This window comes from Terrapene carolina, unplaced genomic scaffold, assembly GCF_002925995.2.
Source record: "Terrapene carolina triunguis isolate 2854851 unplaced genomic scaffold, T_m_triunguis-2.0 Scaffold714, whole genome shotgun sequence".
Taxonomy (NCBI): domain Eukaryota; kingdom Metazoa; phylum Chordata; order Testudines; family Emydidae; genus Terrapene; species Terrapene triunguis.
Window position 1 is genome coordinate 9297398 of NW_020665065.1, and position 18134 is coordinate 9315531.

Consider the following 18134-nt stretch of genomic DNA (forward strand, 5'->3'; position numbering starts at 1 on the left):
CCCACTGGCATTCACCTTGCTTCTTTACTCCCTAGAACAGCAGCAATCTTGACTGTAGCTGCATTAACAGCTCCCATTTTTACCCAGGTCGGTAAATATCCTCCACCTTGTACCCTTTAGTGTCCCCGGAAAGTTAACACGATTTTCCTAGACTGGAAAAGCTTATGCACCTCTACTATTCACTCCCCACATTGTGCTCCAATTAATGTTTTCCTTTTCAGAGCGCTTTTAATAATCTGCAAAACTAAATCATTCGGTACTGCACCAGCGCCCTCCACCCCATTGCTCTTACCCTCACACTTCTATATACAAATAATAATTAAATGTCTCATCCATGCAACACCTTCTTCCAAAATCTCCAAGGCACGTGGACAATAACAGAGCAATTGTAAGGCATTCTGCACAAGGTTTGGCCTTGAAGCCTACTCAGGAGTAACAGCTAGCACAGAACACAGTTTCCCACTTAACAGGCAGCATCTTCCAGGTGTGCACTGGCTTCTCCTTCACCTCTGGGTGCAACTCAAGCTACAGGTTTTGCTCTGTGATGCTCTGTATGGTCCCGGGACCCAGCAAGTTTAGAGACCCGCTCCCTCACTGCCACAAGAACAGCTGATGTGTATTTGCTCACAGCCCCTGCATTTGAAAGTCTTGGGGCTGGGAGTTGAGGACTCAACTCTACACTGGGCAGGCCAAGTCGCTCTTGTTCCCCTCAGGGGCATGGTGTTTTTCCTCAGATGCCTCGCTGAAGGGGGTTGTCCACGAGAAGGATACATCAGCTGAACCTTTGGGGCTGTGGGAGTGTTTTGGTTAACGCTGGAGGTCAGGCTCAGAAAACAGGTCCAATGCATGCAATTTAACCATCTCCTAAATAAATCAATTACAAAAATCCTAAACTAAACTGAATAATTCAACAACAAAACCTAACTAAACTAAAATGTGCTGGATTAAACACAATACTCCACATCAGCATGAAACCACAAATAAAAACAGCAAGCTGTGCCAAGGGCCGCCAGGAATAAAAATGTCTGTAAATCTGCTTCCCAGAGGGGCTTTTTCTACAGTCATAAGGGAATCGCCAAGGACATAAAGGCAAAGCTGAAAATAGCTACCTGCATGCAAACCCCAGGATCCGTGCGCTCCAAAACTCAGACTCTCAGACAGGAGCCCAAGATCCAATCCATTCAGTTGAAACCAAGTTTTCAGGCTCAATCCTGCCCACACAGGCACCCAGGAAAGCAGCCATGATACTGAGCAAGGGAAGTCCTATTCGTACAGGTGAGTTTCACTGGAACAGCCTCACCTCATGCAGGAGTCCCCAAGCTTTGGATCAGCTAAATTCCAGCCCCCTGCAGCCAACAGTAGGGATCACAGTGGGGCTGAACTTCCCCATCTGGCTACTCTCTTCTGACCCCTTCAGGTTGACAGAGGCACCGCATAGCATTCTTCTCCATCCCAAGGGCAGATGACCCAAGTCACTCTGCGGGGTAGGTAGGGAGAGCGGCTCTGACCCCACTGGGACAGATCAAAGGAAAACCCATCTCAAGACCCCTGTATAGCTATATTACTAACCCCACTGCCTCTGACCTAGGAACACTGCATGGTTCTTGGCACATTTTGAGCTAAGCAATGGGAACTTTAACTGATCACACACACTTTGTTTCTAAAAAAAAAAAAAAAAAAAAAACAATTTAGAACTTTTCCAGCCTCACACACAATTGTGTGGTGATGACAAGAACCAACCCAAAACAAAACAAACACCCTCGATGTCTATCAAATCAACAGCAAAACTGGGCCCCAGTAAACAAATAAATTATCATTGTCACTGACCAAGTTATGCACAATTACCATGAGCCCTAGAGGCATGCAAGAAAAGAGGTAGAGGGATTTTAAAATATATTTTATTGGGATTTCTCTTTTGTTTTACTGCACCTATGCCACGACAGGGTTTTAAGAAGCCTGCCCTTCCATCTTTACATGTGATCTGCACATCAAACCCAGGGTAGATAAGGCAGACTTTCAAAGAGAAACCCTGGCTGTGAAAAGACAGAACTGGAAAAAAAAAAAAAAAAGGAAAAAGAAAATCCCATGTTAAATCCTAAGACATTTTCAGAGGCAGCCTGGCTCAGGTCATTATGAAAAATACTCTAAAGGGTCACGCTGGTGATGGAAACAAACAAAGGAGATCCATGCTTGAAAATGCTTCCCCTTTGCTATACTGGGCATGCAATCCTGGACATTACAAATCTAAGCCCTTTTGCTCTAATGAGAGAGATTTTAGTGCTGGCCTCTGCAAAATCATTCCCCTGTCCTCCCCCACTTTGCTAAGGTGACTGTCCCCTATGAACAGGTCAGGCCTTCCTCAGGGGCCTGGCACAGCCAGAAAAACCACTCGCCACCACCAAGAGCAGCACAACCCTATTCAGTCTAAGGGCTCCTTTCATTGCAGAGACTGAGAGTTATTGGCATTGTGCGTGTGCAGGAAAGTTTAAGGGGAAATGCTGAAAAATGGTTCATAGCTGAAATGCATTGGAATGCACCAAAGGGCCTTTTGTAATTTAAACCATTCTTAACTGAAAATATTTGGGATCCATGTAAATGGGGGATACAGACCTAAGTATGCAATTTACAAGCCTCCTGCCTGCAACGATTTTTGTGCCTTCTTGGCATCCTGCATGTGCTGCAAAACATAGGAGTAGAGACCCAGGCAATTTAACCTCATCTGAACTACAAAGACTGAGGGTGCATGAACCTAGTGTGTGTGTGGGGGGTCTAGCTCTCCTGAACCGCAAACAGAGGGTGCATGGCAAAACAGGGGTGCAGGCCTATGCAAAGCAAACTCTCCTTAACGGTGAAGATTTAGAAATGATGCATGAAATCCGGAGCGCTCCAGCCCCCTTTCATTGCAAAGCCTGGGGAGGGGGGTCGGGGAACACACGCCTGTGCAGCGCCTGGACTCACCTAATGGCAAAGCTTTTTCTGCCTGCAAGCGACTGTGTCCATGAAAGGCACAAACCAGGGCGGGGGAGGCGTCTGCCCTCTCCTAGCCCCGGAGTGACTCCCCCGCCCTTCGGCCCGATTCCCCACGCGGCTCTGATTGATGCCCCGGCCAGGCTCGGAGACGCGCCCGGGGAGGGGGAGCCGCTGCCGCTGCCCGAGGGAGGAGGCGCCGAGGCAGCAGGCGAGACGCGGCTGCTCCTCCTCCGCCTCGCAGGAAACCAGCGGTCGGTCACAGAACTAGCCGAGGCGCCGGCCGCCGTCTGCAGCTGCAGCAAACGAGCTGCGACGGGAAAGGCGGGGGGGGAAGCGGGAGCGATCCGGGCTCTGCTGGGGGGGGGAGCCGAGCCGCATTCCTTGCTGCTTTGTGTGTGTGTGACCTGCCCCTTGCTAATACTGGGGTGCGGGGGCACCCGCCATTACAACCTCACTGCAGGGGGGGAGCCACATCAGCAGTCCCAGCCGGGTTCCTTAGCTGCCTGGGGGCAGCCAGGCTGGGCAGGCACCAAACAAGGTCTGGCATTGCTACACCCACCCTCGCTCTCTCCCTTGCAGACCCAGGCACTGAGGAGGGCTGTGCAGATCCTCTGTGGGAGGCCAGGGCACATTCCAGGCCCGGAGATGCCCTGAGAAAAATGACCCCTCCTGACCCCTTGGCAGACAGGAGCTCATGTGCACTGGCTGGCCACCTTCCCCTCGGTCAACCCCGCCCAAGAAGGTGGGGGGGGGGAAAGGGGTCTCTCTTTCCTTTTGCTGGGTTGATTTTGCTTCTGACGGTTTTACAGCAGCTGGTAAAAGGTTCAGGCCCAAGGTAAAAGTCTCCAGCTCCTTAGAGCTGCTTTCCCAAACTGCTTCCACGGCGATATGTAATTTGCTTTCCAAATCAATCCTCCCTTATCAGACCCCAAAAAGGACCCAGACAGGGCCCGAGAGCAAGCACTGATTTTGATTAAAACTCTTGATGTTACAAATTCCATTTGACAGGGTAGAAGAGTTGGATCAATTAAATGTAACCTTTGCAGAAAGGAGGGCGGGGACCAGGTGTTTGGGCCATTCTGCTCTCAGCTTGCAGCACCAGCAAGAGTAACTCACCCATAAGCAGCTAGCTCTGCCCCCTTTCAAAAAGAATTCATGAGCTTGGCTGGCCTGTTCCTGTTGACAGTAGGCCATCTCATCTACACCAGATTCCCAGCAGTGTAAACTTCCCTGGATAGTATCAGGCCCACAGTTCCATTGCATGCTCTGGCTACAACCATAGCAGAGGGACCCAGATCTCACGGGTGTAATTCACACGTTCCTGCTGTAGTAAGTTCTGTGCAGGATGGCTAAGAGCCCCCTGCTCTCACTGATTCTTAAACCACAGTCATCAGACAGGGAAAGATAAATTGTCCCCATTTCTTAACTGTTTCCTAGTATAATTGCTTTGAATATATAGTGCATGCAAATACTACAGCGCACTGTCAGGGGAGTCCAGATTTAATGTGAAACTGCCAGTACACACTGGAGAGAGAACCAGCTAAATCATGCTTGCCTGACAAGGGAGAGTGAAGTGCCAGTGGAACCTCTCATGTGAGTAAGGCAAGTGGGAGTTGGTCCATGGATAGTAACTCATGGATTGTAGAAAGAAGAGTAAAGTTAGCATCAATAAGGTTTTCCTTCAACGGAGGAAGGATGGTCTTGTGGTTAAAGCAGCGGACTGGGAGTCAAGAGACCTAGGTTCCGTTCTTCGTTCTGATGCAGTTTTCCTACATGTGACCTCAGGCAGCCACTTAAGCTCCAGTCCTACAGTGAGATCTACTGAGTACAGCCCTGTGTTGGTGCAGAATCCCACTCGAGTCTGTGGGGTTCCGTGAGAATGCAGGAGGCCACTTGTATGGATCTTGTTGCAGGATCGGGGCCTGATTTTCCAAGGTGTTGAGCATCCAGAAATCCCAATTAAGTCACTGGGAGCTGCAGGTGAAAGTCAGACCCTCAAACCCAGAGCTGGTTGTAAGAGCAGGCAAACATGGTGATCAACCTAGACTCCAACTTTCAGGGGGTGCTGCACCACTCAGACTTTTTTAGGGGAAGGGGGACAAAAATGTTTTCTGCCCTGGCTGGCAAAACAGCTCAAACATCTTCGTACTTCAGCTACCCCATCTTTAAAATGAGGATAATGACACTTTCCGACTACACAGAGGTGTGGTGAGGCTAAAGTAATTAGAGTTTGCCAGATGCTATGCAAGATGCTATATAAGTGCATTGTTTTTACATTTTAATTTTACTTTAAAAGGACTTGTATTAAGACACATTTATCAAATATCATTATCTCCATCTTTCACTTCAGTCATTTCTTAATAACTTTAGGTTGTCTTCCTGGAACACTACAGCATACTCAGTGGTTTTAACAAGCTTATGACAATAATGGTTAGCTTTCTCATAGCATGATCTACACTCAAAGTAAGGAAAATTATGCCAAGAGCACGCTGATTGCTACACAAAAATGAACAAAATAAAAGCCAGTTGCTGTGCTAAAATAATCCAGAATAAAGGTTATTCCGCTGTCAAAACCTTTCCTACTTCATCTCACTGGGAGAAGGGGGCTGGGAGACATGTCAAGACAGATTTTCTTTTCCTTTCCTAATACTAAATGAGCTTCTATTTCCATTGATATCAGGAGTTTCTGAACTTTTTCAGTTTAGACCACGTTTTAACATGGAGATCGTCTCCAAGACAACTCCCCTCCCACCTGCAATCAGGTAGCATCCCTGAGGCAACAACAGCAATTGCTTATGTAGAAAAGTAACCTTAGGAAAGTATTTAGTGTCGTTTTAGCTGTCTTTTAATGCAGTTTAGCAGCTGGAAATGAGGAGCAGCCATCATCATGTGATCAGCCAGTTCTCAACAGACCACCAGCAAGTGCTCTGCAGACACCATGGTCCATGGACCAAAGTAAAGGAACCTCTCTGATCTGTAGGGTCAATAATAAAAAAAAGTGCACAAAGGGCCCAAACCCGTAAACACTAATTGCCCAGCATAGTGCTTACTACTGTGAGTTGTATCACTGAAGTCAATGAGACTACGGAGGTGAAATTAGGGCAACCAAATAGCAAGTGTGAAAAATCGGGACAAGGGTGGGAGGTAATAGACGCCTATATAAGTCAGAGCCCCAAATATTGGGAATGTCCCTATAAAATTGGGACATCTGGTCACCCTAGGTGAGATGCTGGCCCCATTAAAGTACTGTACATGGCAAAACTCCCATTGACTTCACTGGGGCCAGGGTTTCAACCTATGTGACTTACTAATTGTGAGATAGTAACTGAAAAATTATATGGTGAGATAAATAGTATCTTTAGGTTTTGTTCTGCGATGACTTTTTCAGTGTAAACTGCTACAGCACAATATGCGCTCAAAGAGTTAAGTTACAAATATAGATTATATATTTGCTTTGACTTCTGCAGGCCACTTACTGAACATTTTTCTAAGCAACTTTTCATTTAAACATGCATATATATATATATATATATATATATGAATATACACAGAGGAATCATTTAAATTCTGGGATTCTAAACATACTTTACTTTCTCAGAGATTTACCATGTATGACCTCATAAAGACAACAGAAGAAAAAAAATATCCTGGATAAAAAAATATATAGAATAGCATTTGTTTCCACAGTTCTCGTTATAAAAATGCATTCAGTTACAATGATTCTTCCAACTCCAGGATTTAGTTTAGTTGTGTGAACCAAACAGGCTTTTAACTGATAAAAATAATTGTAACTGTATCTTTATAGTGTACACACATATCCCAGCTACACATATTTTTAATGTCTTAGTTCTATGCAAGACACACTTCTGATTCCGCGCCACGCTGTATTTATGACATCACCATCTTCTCCATGGAAATCCTGATGTCACACATAATGAGATTTTAAGAGTCCCCAAGAAATACTCAGATGGGGGATGTAAAGCACCGTGAACTCAATGTTTAAGGTGAAGCAAAATAGAGCTATAAAAACAATGATCACTGTCAAGGATGAGAATGTTATAAAAGTTTTTTTTTTCTGAGGAGAGGAGGTGGTAGCTCCAAGATATGTTTGTTAATCCTTCTCAAGTTTATCTAAACCTTTTGCAAAACATGAGTATTCTGATCCTAACATGTGGGTACTTTTAATTTCCTTTGTTTCAGTTGCTTTACCCTTCCGCAAAATACACACACACACAAAAGAGGGGGTGAGGCTGGAGCTGGTGAATGATTTGCAGTTTGCATAGCTGTGATATTTCCCCCGGTCAATCATACATGCACACTCTGCATTACATCCTTTGGGTTAAGCACTGCTTTGCCCAGCTGCTCTGTTTGCAACCTCTCCTTCCTCTGACATTTAACAAGACTGCAGCTATGCTCACAGTGCAAACCAGCACTTTGGAGAAGGCTCAGTGACTGACATCCCTAGCCCTTTAAGATCACAATTCCGTGATTACAGAAGGAAAAGAAAAAAATTAGGGAAAAAAAAGAGTGGGGAGGAGATTTGACTAAAACACATATTTTAGCAATAATCTTACCACTGGAGACGAAATTCGACACCCAGGGCAATCACAGATTGGAGGATGTACCTGTAAGATTCCTTTGGACATAAGAGTCTTCAAACTTTTCCCTGGATGCAGAGGAGGAGAAGAAAAAGAAACAGCACTGGTTTAAAAAATAATAAAATAAATGGCTTTGCAGAAAAAGCAACTCGGATCTTTCCATGCAAACTCACAGAGCCCTTCTCTTCCCGTTCCCACCAGTGCCCACCCGACATGGCTCATGCTTGTACCTTAATTGAACTTTCTACCCTGTAGAAATCGGGAAGAGAACCACCAGCGCAGCCCTCATTAGCTTCCCTCTAACCTTGTTAAAAATGTTCTCGCAGTCTGGAGAGATGACTAATGAACATAACAACCAAGCGCTCCAGCCCTGCATGTCCACCCCCTTCCCCCACCTCGCACACATCACCCCGGTGCCGTTCTGGGCGCGGGTAAGGGATGCATTTGCAATTAAAAGCAACGGAGGAGATATTGAATGCAAACCACAAGGCAGCCCGAGACAGCTTCTCCCCCGCCCTCCCCCTTTCCTCCTCCATCCATTTAACCTCAGTCCTCCTGACTCACCCCAGAGGGACTGAGATTTCCTGAAGACAGCCAGGAGCCCAGTGATAAAAAATGAGGAGAATAATCATAATTAGAGCGGCCCCTGGAGTTATTCCCCTCTTCTCTGGCGATCAATAAACAAGGCGAGGTGTCAGTCACCTCCTAATGGCTCTTCAGACCCCTGGGCTGACACCTCCAGCTCTCAGCTAATTACATGTCACACTGACTCTGTCTTTCCGCCTCTCCCCACCGCCTCCCTAGGCAGCGCGTCCAGGGAGAGCCAAGCCCTCAGCTCTCCACCTGCGGAGACACCAGCCGCTCCTCTCCGCCGTCCCCGGGTTCTGGACCTGCCCAGCTCGGGTCCAGCTGCGCCGGGGGAGGTGGGCAGCTGTCAGCAGAAGGCAGACCCGTTGGGGTCCCGCACCACCCAGCTGCTGGGCTGGAGGAACCCCCCGCCCCCTCCTCCCCTGAGGCGCCTTTCCTCATTTACAGAGTGACAAGCCAGCACATTTCTGCTTCAAGCACTCACAACTTCCAAACTCACTCCCCCCCCTCTTCAAACAGACACACACACATGCAGCCAAGTACACAAACACAGAGACAACTACACACAGACAGCCACTACTATACACACAGAGATAACAAGAATACACACACACAGTCACAGTTATATACACAGATACCACCACCCACACAAACGATAAAGACAGCCACAACTATACATACACAGATAACAACGACCCACACACACTGCCACAACTATACACACACACGGATAACAACAATACATAGACACAGAAAATCACAATTATACACACAGATAACGATAAACACAGAGACAACTACACTCTTACACACACACACACACACACACACACACAACTGTACACACAGAGAGACAACTACACACACAGGACAACTACAGAGACAGCCATAGTTGCGCGCGCGCACACACACACGCACACAAACCACAACTATACACACACTGCTCACACAGCTCTAAACAGAGACAACAACCACAAATACACAGAGAGAGAACCACAACTATACACACACACACATAGCCAGCCATAACCGCATACACAGAGACAACCACAACTATACACGGAAGCAGAAAACCACAACTACAAACACGCACGCACCCCCCAAAAATTATACCCCCCCAAAAGGAAAAATCTGCCCCCCCACCCCGGCGAGCACTTACTTCACCCGAGCGCTGCCCGCTCCGGCCTGCACCCCAGCAACAACCGCCCCATCTCGCTAAAGCCATGCCGGCTACTGGGCTGTTTCCGTTCGTCAATTGCAACCTTTTGTCAATTTCGAAGCGCCGCGCACCCAGCAGCCTCCCGCGTTCCCCTCGCTCTGTGTGGCTGTGTCAGGTGCGGAGAAAAGTGCCCAAACCCCACCAAGTATAACTCCCCCCCCTTTTAATCCACAGTCAGTTGTACGCGCTGGCACAAGACCCAGCTCCCCTCACACGTCTCCCCCCAACCTTCCTTGGTTCAGCCTCTGCCCACATTGAATGAAACTTCTTCAGCAGGATGAACTCCCCTCCCCTCCCTCTGTGCGATCCCCAAGCTCCCGTCCCCCGCAGGAGAGCCCAGGATCGGGGGGATCTGATAGTTGGAGGGGGTGTCACTAAAGAGGGGGGCAGGGATCCCAGAGGGATCCCCCACTGCCAATGCTCACATGCCATCAGCCTCCCTCCCGCTTTCACAACGCCTGGCTCTTTGGGGAGAGGGGCGTGCGCGGCAGACAGCCGTGCCAAGGGGCACCCCTACCCGAAGGGCAATGTTAGCCATGCCCTTACCTTTGTGCCGGATGCTCCGCTTCCAGTCCTTGGCGGTCTCCCTGCCGCTGACAAACTGGAACTCGTTAGGGGTGAGCCACTCTCCCCGGTACCGGATGGAGGGTCCTTTGCTGCCCTGGCATAACTTACTGATGTAGAGCAGCGCCTTGTTCTCGCCGCACTCCACCTCGATGCACGGCTCCCCGTTGTCAAAGAAGGGCTGGAAATCCGGGATGGAGGAAAAGCGCTCCAGCATCAGGTCCTCGGGGAGGTGGTGATGGGGGTGGTGCGGGTGGTGGGTCTCGGGGAAGCCCAGGTAGGCACGGTGGTGGTGGGCAAAGATCTGGTCGTAAGCCGGAGGGTGGGGGGTCACCACCGGGATGGCAGCGGCCGCTAAAGGGGCCAGATAGTCAGGTAAGGTCTCCATGGGCTGGTTAAAGGCAGCCAGGGCCATCTCCTCCCTGTCAAGTCGCTCCTTCTTGATAGCAGGCATGGTGCCGCTGCGCTCCCGGTGCGCCCTCGCCTCTCCAAAGCACAGTGGCGCTGATGTCTCCGGTGCAACTTGCCCCCGCTCTGGCTGGAGTTTGGATGAAATGCGCCAGCAGTAGCAGCAGCAGCAGCAGCACCTTTTGCGCTCGGGTGCAGGAGGTGGCGGGTAGTATCCCCCGGAGGAGCCCGCTAGCAAATCTCCTCCGCTGGCTCCCCACCACAGCTGTCTGGGATCCCTCTCCCACCGAGAGGCTAATGCACCGTAGACCCGGGAGCCGCTGTGCTGCTCACAGATCTGCCCCTCCGGACTAACACCTGACATCTTGGAGAGGTCTCTGCTGCCGTAGACATTATTTTGGTTTAAAACGCTTATTGATCCCCCCCACCGCCCCGATCGACCCACCTTCCTACCACGCGGGAGGATTCCCCGCCACACGGCCCCTCGCCAAAGGAGACCTGGCTCCTTGCTTTCCTTTATTGAATAATGACAATTAAACCCCGCGCCCCCTGCCCTCTCCTGCTCTCCCTCTTCCCTCCCCTCGCTTGCACACACTGGACAGCGCTGGGGGTCCCAACGCGCCCCCCCTCCCCACTAGTTTGACCAGGCAAGAGAAGAAGTTTTTCGGGGCTGCTCCGCTCTCCCCTGCAAGCTGCAGAGCCGCTGCCTCTGCTTATGGCTTTATTAATGACCGGTCCTTACTGTGATTAGAGTCCATTTCCCCTCCTGGCTAGAATCATCATCATAAAAGCCCAACTGTGCCACCCCCCTCCTAATGAGCTGCTGCCACTACATGGCGTATCCCCCCCCCCCAGCGCACTGCCCCTGTCCCGCAGGTCCCTGCATGTGGCGGGCTGGGGGCGCGGGGCTCCCCCTCCACCCCGGGACAGACAGACAGAGGGCGAGGTTCTCAGAAGTCACACAATGCAGTTCGGAGACTCTGACCAAACAAGATTTCCCTTCGCCGCCGCTTCTCTAACTTGGCCCATTTAAACAGCACAGGCGCTTGCACACACACACACACACACACACACACACACACCAAAAAAAAAAAAGAGGGGAAAAAAAAAAAGCAGCAAGCGCTCACTCCTGGAGAGGGGGGTTAGCGACGGACGACAGGCTGGCTCCATCGCCCCAAACGGAGCGTTTCTCACCCACAAGGGTGTGGGGCTGGTTGCAAATGCCTGGTGCCACTTTGGAAAGTCAATATGCAGCCGTATGAATGAATGGGGGGCGGGGGGGAGGAAATCCTCTGGGCACTTACTATGTTAAAGGCGTGAAGACAAGTGGGAAAGGCACACACTACAACCTATGTTCATTTTTCTGTAGATCTCTCTCTTGATACACACTGTACAGTTTTACACTAGTTTAGAGACTTTCTTGCAAAAATCTATATCCTGTAAAGGGAGGTTAGATCTTTCCTTCCCCATGAGGCAAGGGGCAAGAGACTTAATATAAATTAACCTTAATATAAATTAACTATGAGTCATGCTAGTCAATCATGCCATGAGTTCTTTCCCAGCTGTACAGTCTCTGGGAAATAGCCACAGGAGATTATGATTGAGGACTAAGTAACTTGTTCGTTATGGTAAATGTCTTGTATAGGATAGAGCAGGTTCCCTATACTGGGGTGCAAAGGGGCAGTGGGGTGCACTATAACAGGAAGCCTGAAGAGGACAGATGTGCTATGATGGAATAAGCGATCAAGAAGAGAAAACAATCAGAAATGATCAATTTCCAGCATTTTACATTAAATATGCCCAACAAGTCTTGCAAGGTAAGTGACAGAAGGGGACAGCTCCCTGACCCTTAACCCCACCTCAGTAACAAACACTCTAAGCTTTCTATCTACATATATCCTTTTATTTGGGGGGGCTGAGGGATAACCCCAGACTAAACGTACTCTGCTGCCAACAAGATGTGTGTTCATTGTTAGGACAATCAACCATCAGCAGAGTTAAGGGGGCTAAGTGGAGCAGTTCCTAAATAATAATCATCCTTTGCACTTGTAGAATGTTCTTTAATTGAAGGATCTCAAAGCACTTCACAGACTTGGGTGAATTAAGCCTCACAGCACACCTGTGAGGGAGGTGCCATTATGTCCATTTAACAGATGGAGAAACTGAAGCCCAAAGAGGTCAAGACTCAGACCGTGAACCCCTTACTGGCATGAGGGAGGAATCTACCCGCACAAGTAATCCGTCCCACTGTAACTGCTCACCAGTGCAGGTAAAGGGTACATATTCTGGCTCTAAGTGATTAGCCCAAGATCTCATGGGGGTGTTTCTGCCCCCTTGCTCACAGCGAATAGTACCATGCTCTGTGGGTAATGCCCTATAATCAATGGACTGCTTGTGTAGAAAGAACCACTCCACCTAATTAAGGGTAGCATAATCTGTCTTATGGTGTCTCAGTGGTAGAACTGGGGAGGGAACCCGGAAGTGCTAGGTCTCAGTCTCCTCTTGGAGCTACTTGACCACAAGCCTTGTTCATAGGATCGTGCTACAGTTTGTTCCCCAAAGATGCAAACTCTGGAACAATTTTCACTTACAACACCTTCATGCCATGTAGGCTTGGCTTATCTGGAATCGAAATTAGCACACCGCAATGCACTGAAACCACGTCTCCATGATTCCTCCAGGAGGGCGCACAGGACTACCCCCCCTCTTTACAGCTCCCAGACCCTGCTGACCCAACTGCCCTGAATTCAGACTTGAATACCCTGCCCAACAGCACGCTTGTGTTGCCATCCAGACAGCCCTTAGCAAACAGCTGTGATGAAACCCTCCTTATCTCTGAGACCTTTTACTTACCTTCAAAAAAAAAGTTGGCTTGCCAAGGGGGTTTTCCCAGTACTTATTAGCACCCTCACTTTTCATCTCTGGAGAACTTAATTCAAATCTGGGGTTAGTCATAAATGAAATGAATGTGGCAATCTCAGTTCTAGCCCCTATATGGAAAACATCTGCCTATAGATGTCTTATCTGCTCATGGGTGTTTCATTCCTGGAAGAGCAGACATTGTTGCAGGCCACAACTGAAGTACTTTGGTTGTGTTGTGCAGTGGCTCAGCAGGGCTTTGAGCTCCCACACAGACCTGAGGTGTGCTGGCAGAACTGGGGGAAATATTCTCTCTGCCTGCCCACACTAAACTTTAGCCTGTCCTATCAATCTCTCACTCTCACAAGCACCATAATTTACTACTGAATGAATCCTTCTGACCTCCTCCCCAGCTCAACGAAAGCACAAGAACACCTGCTGGAGTCCACCCGTCTGGATGGCTGAGTTCAACAGTGGGAAGCCTGACGCTGCTCAGCTCTGGCCTCCGCAGAAGAATTCTCAGGGTTTAATGTAAAGAGATTCACCAGATCAGAAAGATATTGACAAATTCACACATACCAGAACAACACAGAGAACCACATACAAAGAAGGTGCAACTTGCAAATGCTAAAACTAAGGAGCTGGAAAAGATTTGGAAGTCTGGGGGCAAGAGTCGTCCTGTAAACCCCATGTATCAGTGTGGGGTGCAGTGTGCAGGAGGGATTCGTTCTTGGAGGAGGGCAGGTAGGGTTTACACTGTTGGCATCTTCCCAGGTTTCACCAAGTGAGGTCAGCTTTAAAGGGATGATCAGAGCTCCATAGGGATCCGGCTGGCAAAGGCTGCTTGAGGCTATGCTGAATCAGGGAATCCTCCAGGTGCACCTTCCTCGGCAGGTACAGCCCACTTTTGGGGCTGCACTAATCAGCTCTAGTCTTGCAGCGGAGTGGAGGTTGTGGGTGCCTTGCCCTCCTGCAATCCCCACTCAGGAGGCTCTTTGGAGCAGGGACTGTCTTTTTGTTCTGTGTTTGTACAGCACCTCACACAGCAGGGTCCCGGTCTATGACTGGGGCTCCGAGGTGCTACTGCAATACAAATAATATTACATTTTCCATTGCCAGGATCCCTGCATCCTGGAATGTATCACTTAGGGCTGAATCAAGCTCAGGGTCTTTTATTTCTCTCTCAGATCAAATGTGCCAGACAAGTGCAATGTATTAGCTATATTGTAGACCAAGTTATGAGAAGAGATGGTCTTGTGCTTAAAGCACAGAACTGGAAGCAAAGAGACCACTGACTGTCACTGACTTCCTGCGTGACTTTGGATTTACATGCATAGGGCCTCAGTTTTCCCATCTGTAAAATGGGGATAATACTTTCCTTAGTTTAACTGGTTGTTATTGTTTCTTTGTATTACAATAGTACTTAAGAGTCTCCAGCTGAGATCAGAGAGCCATTGTGCTAAACCCTGTACACACACCTAGTGAGAGACAGTCCCTGCCATTAAATAGACGAGACTGACAATAGGGTGCGAGGCGAAACAGAGGCACAGAGGGGTCAGTGACGTGCGTAAATTTACAGATTAGATTAGTGGGACAGCTGGGAGTAGAACCCAAGTCTCCCAACTCTAATAATTCCTATATAGCACTTGTCATCGATAGACCTCAAAGTGCCTCCCAATCTGTAAAATATTTATCCTCAACGCCCCTGTGAGGTCTGGCAGTGCTATTACCCCACTGCATAAATGGGGAACCGAGGCACAGAGAGGCTAAGCGACTTGCCCAGGATCACACATGATGGCTACAGCAGAGCAGGGAACTGAATCCGAGTCCTAGGACAGTGCCTTAACGACGGGCCACACTTTCTCCCCAAAGGGAGTTGTGATGCTTACATCATTAATGACTGTGAAGTGCTCTGAAACCTTTGGATGGGAAGTGCTGGAGAAAGGCAGAGTATTCGAACCATTCCCATATTTATCCCTGGAGTTGTGACTCAAAGAGATATCAACACCTTCTCTCCTTCATTCCTCTCCCCAGGTCGCCTCCATAAAATTACCTTGACAGTATCACACAAGCTATGGGAAGCATATGTTTGTCCCCAAAACATGCTTTTGAATTGCCCTGAGTTTACTGAAAGACAGGAGCAAGACCAGTCCAATAACCATGACACCGCTTCCCGAGCCAATCAAGCTTCTGCCTGCCCCAGAGGACGTCAGGCTGTCTAACAGCCAAGACTCTGGGCTTTTTATCTTTTGTTGCATGCCAGGTGTAGCCCTGCCATGTGATGCTCTGTGTTCACTGCAGCATGCGAGCAGCCCAGCCGTGCTGCCGGAGTCACGCTCAGTGGGATCGGTACTGGAGGTAATGCTAGCCTCAGGCCAGACTGCTTCATTATGGGAGATATTTTGACAGCCGGGCAGCAAGAGCAACAGCAGGCAGGGCACAAGTGGGACTTCTGGGGAAGGGGTGTGGAGATATTGAGAAGGGTTCTGCTGTTCAATCTCACACACACACGGGAATGCTGGGTTTTACCCTTTTCAATCCAATTGAGACAGTGGTAAATCTTTTACACCAATTTATTGGAATGAAAAAGAATCACTGATGGATACAATGAGATTTTTTTCCTTTCCTGTTTTCTAAAAGAGGGTCAACACTGACATGAGGTTACTGCACCAACCTGAACCTGTACACTGCAAACGCCCCCGTCTAACACACATTTCACTCTGATTGTGCATTTCGCATGCTTTCCCAAGAACAGCCTGGTACAGCATGTGTGGCATAAGGAGATCTCGCCTCATCAAGCTCTCTTCACACAACACCTCCTCCAAATTCGCCTTCCCTAGAAAAGTCATCTGTAAGCCAGGAGACTTAACCCAAAGACTTAGGCACTCCCAGCTCTGAGAGAATAAAGTGGAGGAGGGAGGGCAGTGATTTATGTGAAAGCCACAGATATTATCTCTAAACTATCTGCTCCCTCCCTCTAAATATCCAATAACTCCCCAGGCAGGGCATGCATTCCCCCCCCCCCGATAGTTTGCATTATCATTTACTAGGTATACTGACCTATGTCGGTAGCTTTGGGAGCCTTGCATGCCATTAGACAATGCCACACTAAGAATTCCACAGTTACAGCACCAGAAAGTTGGGATGTATTGACAGCATAGGCACGACTGCGTGGGTGCTCTGGGGCTGGAGCACCCATGGGGAAAAAGTGGTGGGTGCTGAGGGTGCCCACCGGCTACCCTCCTATCAGCTCCCCTCTTTCCCCCAGTGCCTCCCGCCTGCCCAGAGTAGGGTGACCAGATGTCCCGATTTTATAGGGACAGTCCTGATTTTGGGTTTTTTTTCTTATATAGGATCCTATTACCCCCCCACCCCGGTCCCGATTTTTCACACTTGCTGTCTGGTCAGCAAGCCCAGAGGCCCCACTGATCAGCGCTTCCCCCTTTCTTCCCACGCCTCCCACCCGCCGCGATCTGCTGTTTCGCGGGGTGCAGGAGGCTCGGAGGGGAAGGGGGAAGAGTGAGGGTGTGGTGCGCTCAGGGGAGAGGGCGGAATGGGGAGGGAAGAGGTGGAGCAGGGGCAGGACCTTGGGGGAAGGGGTGCGGTGGGGACGGGGCCTGGGGCAGAGCCAAGGGTCAAGCACCCCCCAGCACATTGGAAAGCCTGCACCTGTGATTGACAGAGCGCTATCTTTGAAAAGTGCCACAGGTGGGCATGGTGCAGACATATTAGCAGACAAGAGGTCTGATTCTCCTCTCTTGCATACTGATTTAAATCAAGGATAACTCCACTGAAGTGCAGCTACACTGGGGGAAATGGGGGTCAGAATCACACCTGAGGTCTCTATCTCAAAAAGGTTAGCATCAAAGGTCACGATCCTGCTTCCATTAAAATCTCCACTGACTTCAACAGAAGCAGGAGCAGGCCCCGAGTTTATTGTGAAAGCTACCAAATGACATTTATCAATCAATCCATCAACTCAAGTGCTCCTTCTCAGCCAAGCTCTTTGAGAACAAGGAACTTGGCCACATTATAAGTTGTCTGTGTGATGTAAAAGACTTTTATAACAGACACTAGTGGAATAAGGAGCCCCATATTAAGGCCAACATTACACTAGTCATTGTCTCTGAACAATCACTCTTGTTGAAAGAACCTTCTCCTCTACTGCTCCGGCCGTGGGCCACACGCCCTGTACTTTATTCTGCTTCTTCAATCCGCTTCCTCTTCTCAAATCCCATCCTAAAATGCATCTTTTCTCCCTGCCCAGTGGCACTCTTTCACCGATTAGCTTTGTAACTGTACCGAGAGACCCGGGATATCAAAGCTGTGATACAAAAAAAAGAAAAGCCTGCTTTTTTTTTCCTTTTGCTTCAAATGCTCACACTTTGTACCACTCTAATTTGTGCTATTACCGAGGAAAAACACATCGTGTCAAATACCATGGCAGAAATGGTCACAACGTGTGAATCTGAAGCTGGACGCTGTCCCAACACTTGTAGCTCACTCACCCCCCTTTCCCTTCCTCCTTTCCTAAAATCACGATAACAACAGGATACACAGGCAGCTGTGTATAGCTGGAAGCTATTGCTGGGTTAGGTCAACCAAAAGTGAGTGAATGTCAGTAAGAAGATAACATTAAACAACCTGTCCAAATTAATATCATAAAAGGACTAGTCATGACATCCTCCTTAACTCTCTCTCTCTCTTTCACACACACACACACACACACACACACCCACACACCATAAAAGAACAAGTCACGGCATCCTTCTTAACACACTCTCTCACACACACCGACACGTTCAGTGGTCTTGTCCAGACAAGGATAAAAAGTGTGTTTTTGGAACATGTTAGCTAGCATACTGTAACTTTCATGTTGGAAGAGTTGTGTGTAGACATGGTACACTGCTTTTAACATGTGCTAAACT

At 48.7% G+C, this 18134-nt stretch overlaps 1 protein-coding gene across 8 annotated transcripts in view; it reads right to left on the bottom strand.

Annotated features, from left to right (window-relative positions):
• The window catches only part of SAMD11 (sterile alpha motif domain containing 11), a 218006-nt gene that overhangs the window by 170784 nt on the left and 29088 nt on the right, over positions 1–18134 (bottom strand). Inside the window, exons 1-2 of one of the 8 annotated variants that reach the window (XM_024201646.3) lie at positions 9922–11331; positions 7545–7636 (exon numbers count right to left, since the gene is read on the bottom strand). In XM_024201646.3, the coding sequence (XP_024057414.2) occupies positions 7545–7636; positions 9922–10711 (882 nt within the window). In that variant the 5' untranslated portion in view covers positions 10712–11331. Of the gene's footprint in view, positions 1–7544; positions 7637–8132; positions 8320–8411; positions 8444–9315; positions 9460–9921; positions 11332–18134 lie in introns of those variants that run through there. The other 7 variants (XM_024201647.2, XM_029913541.1, XM_024201652.2 and 4 more) reach the window with 7 other exon arrangements.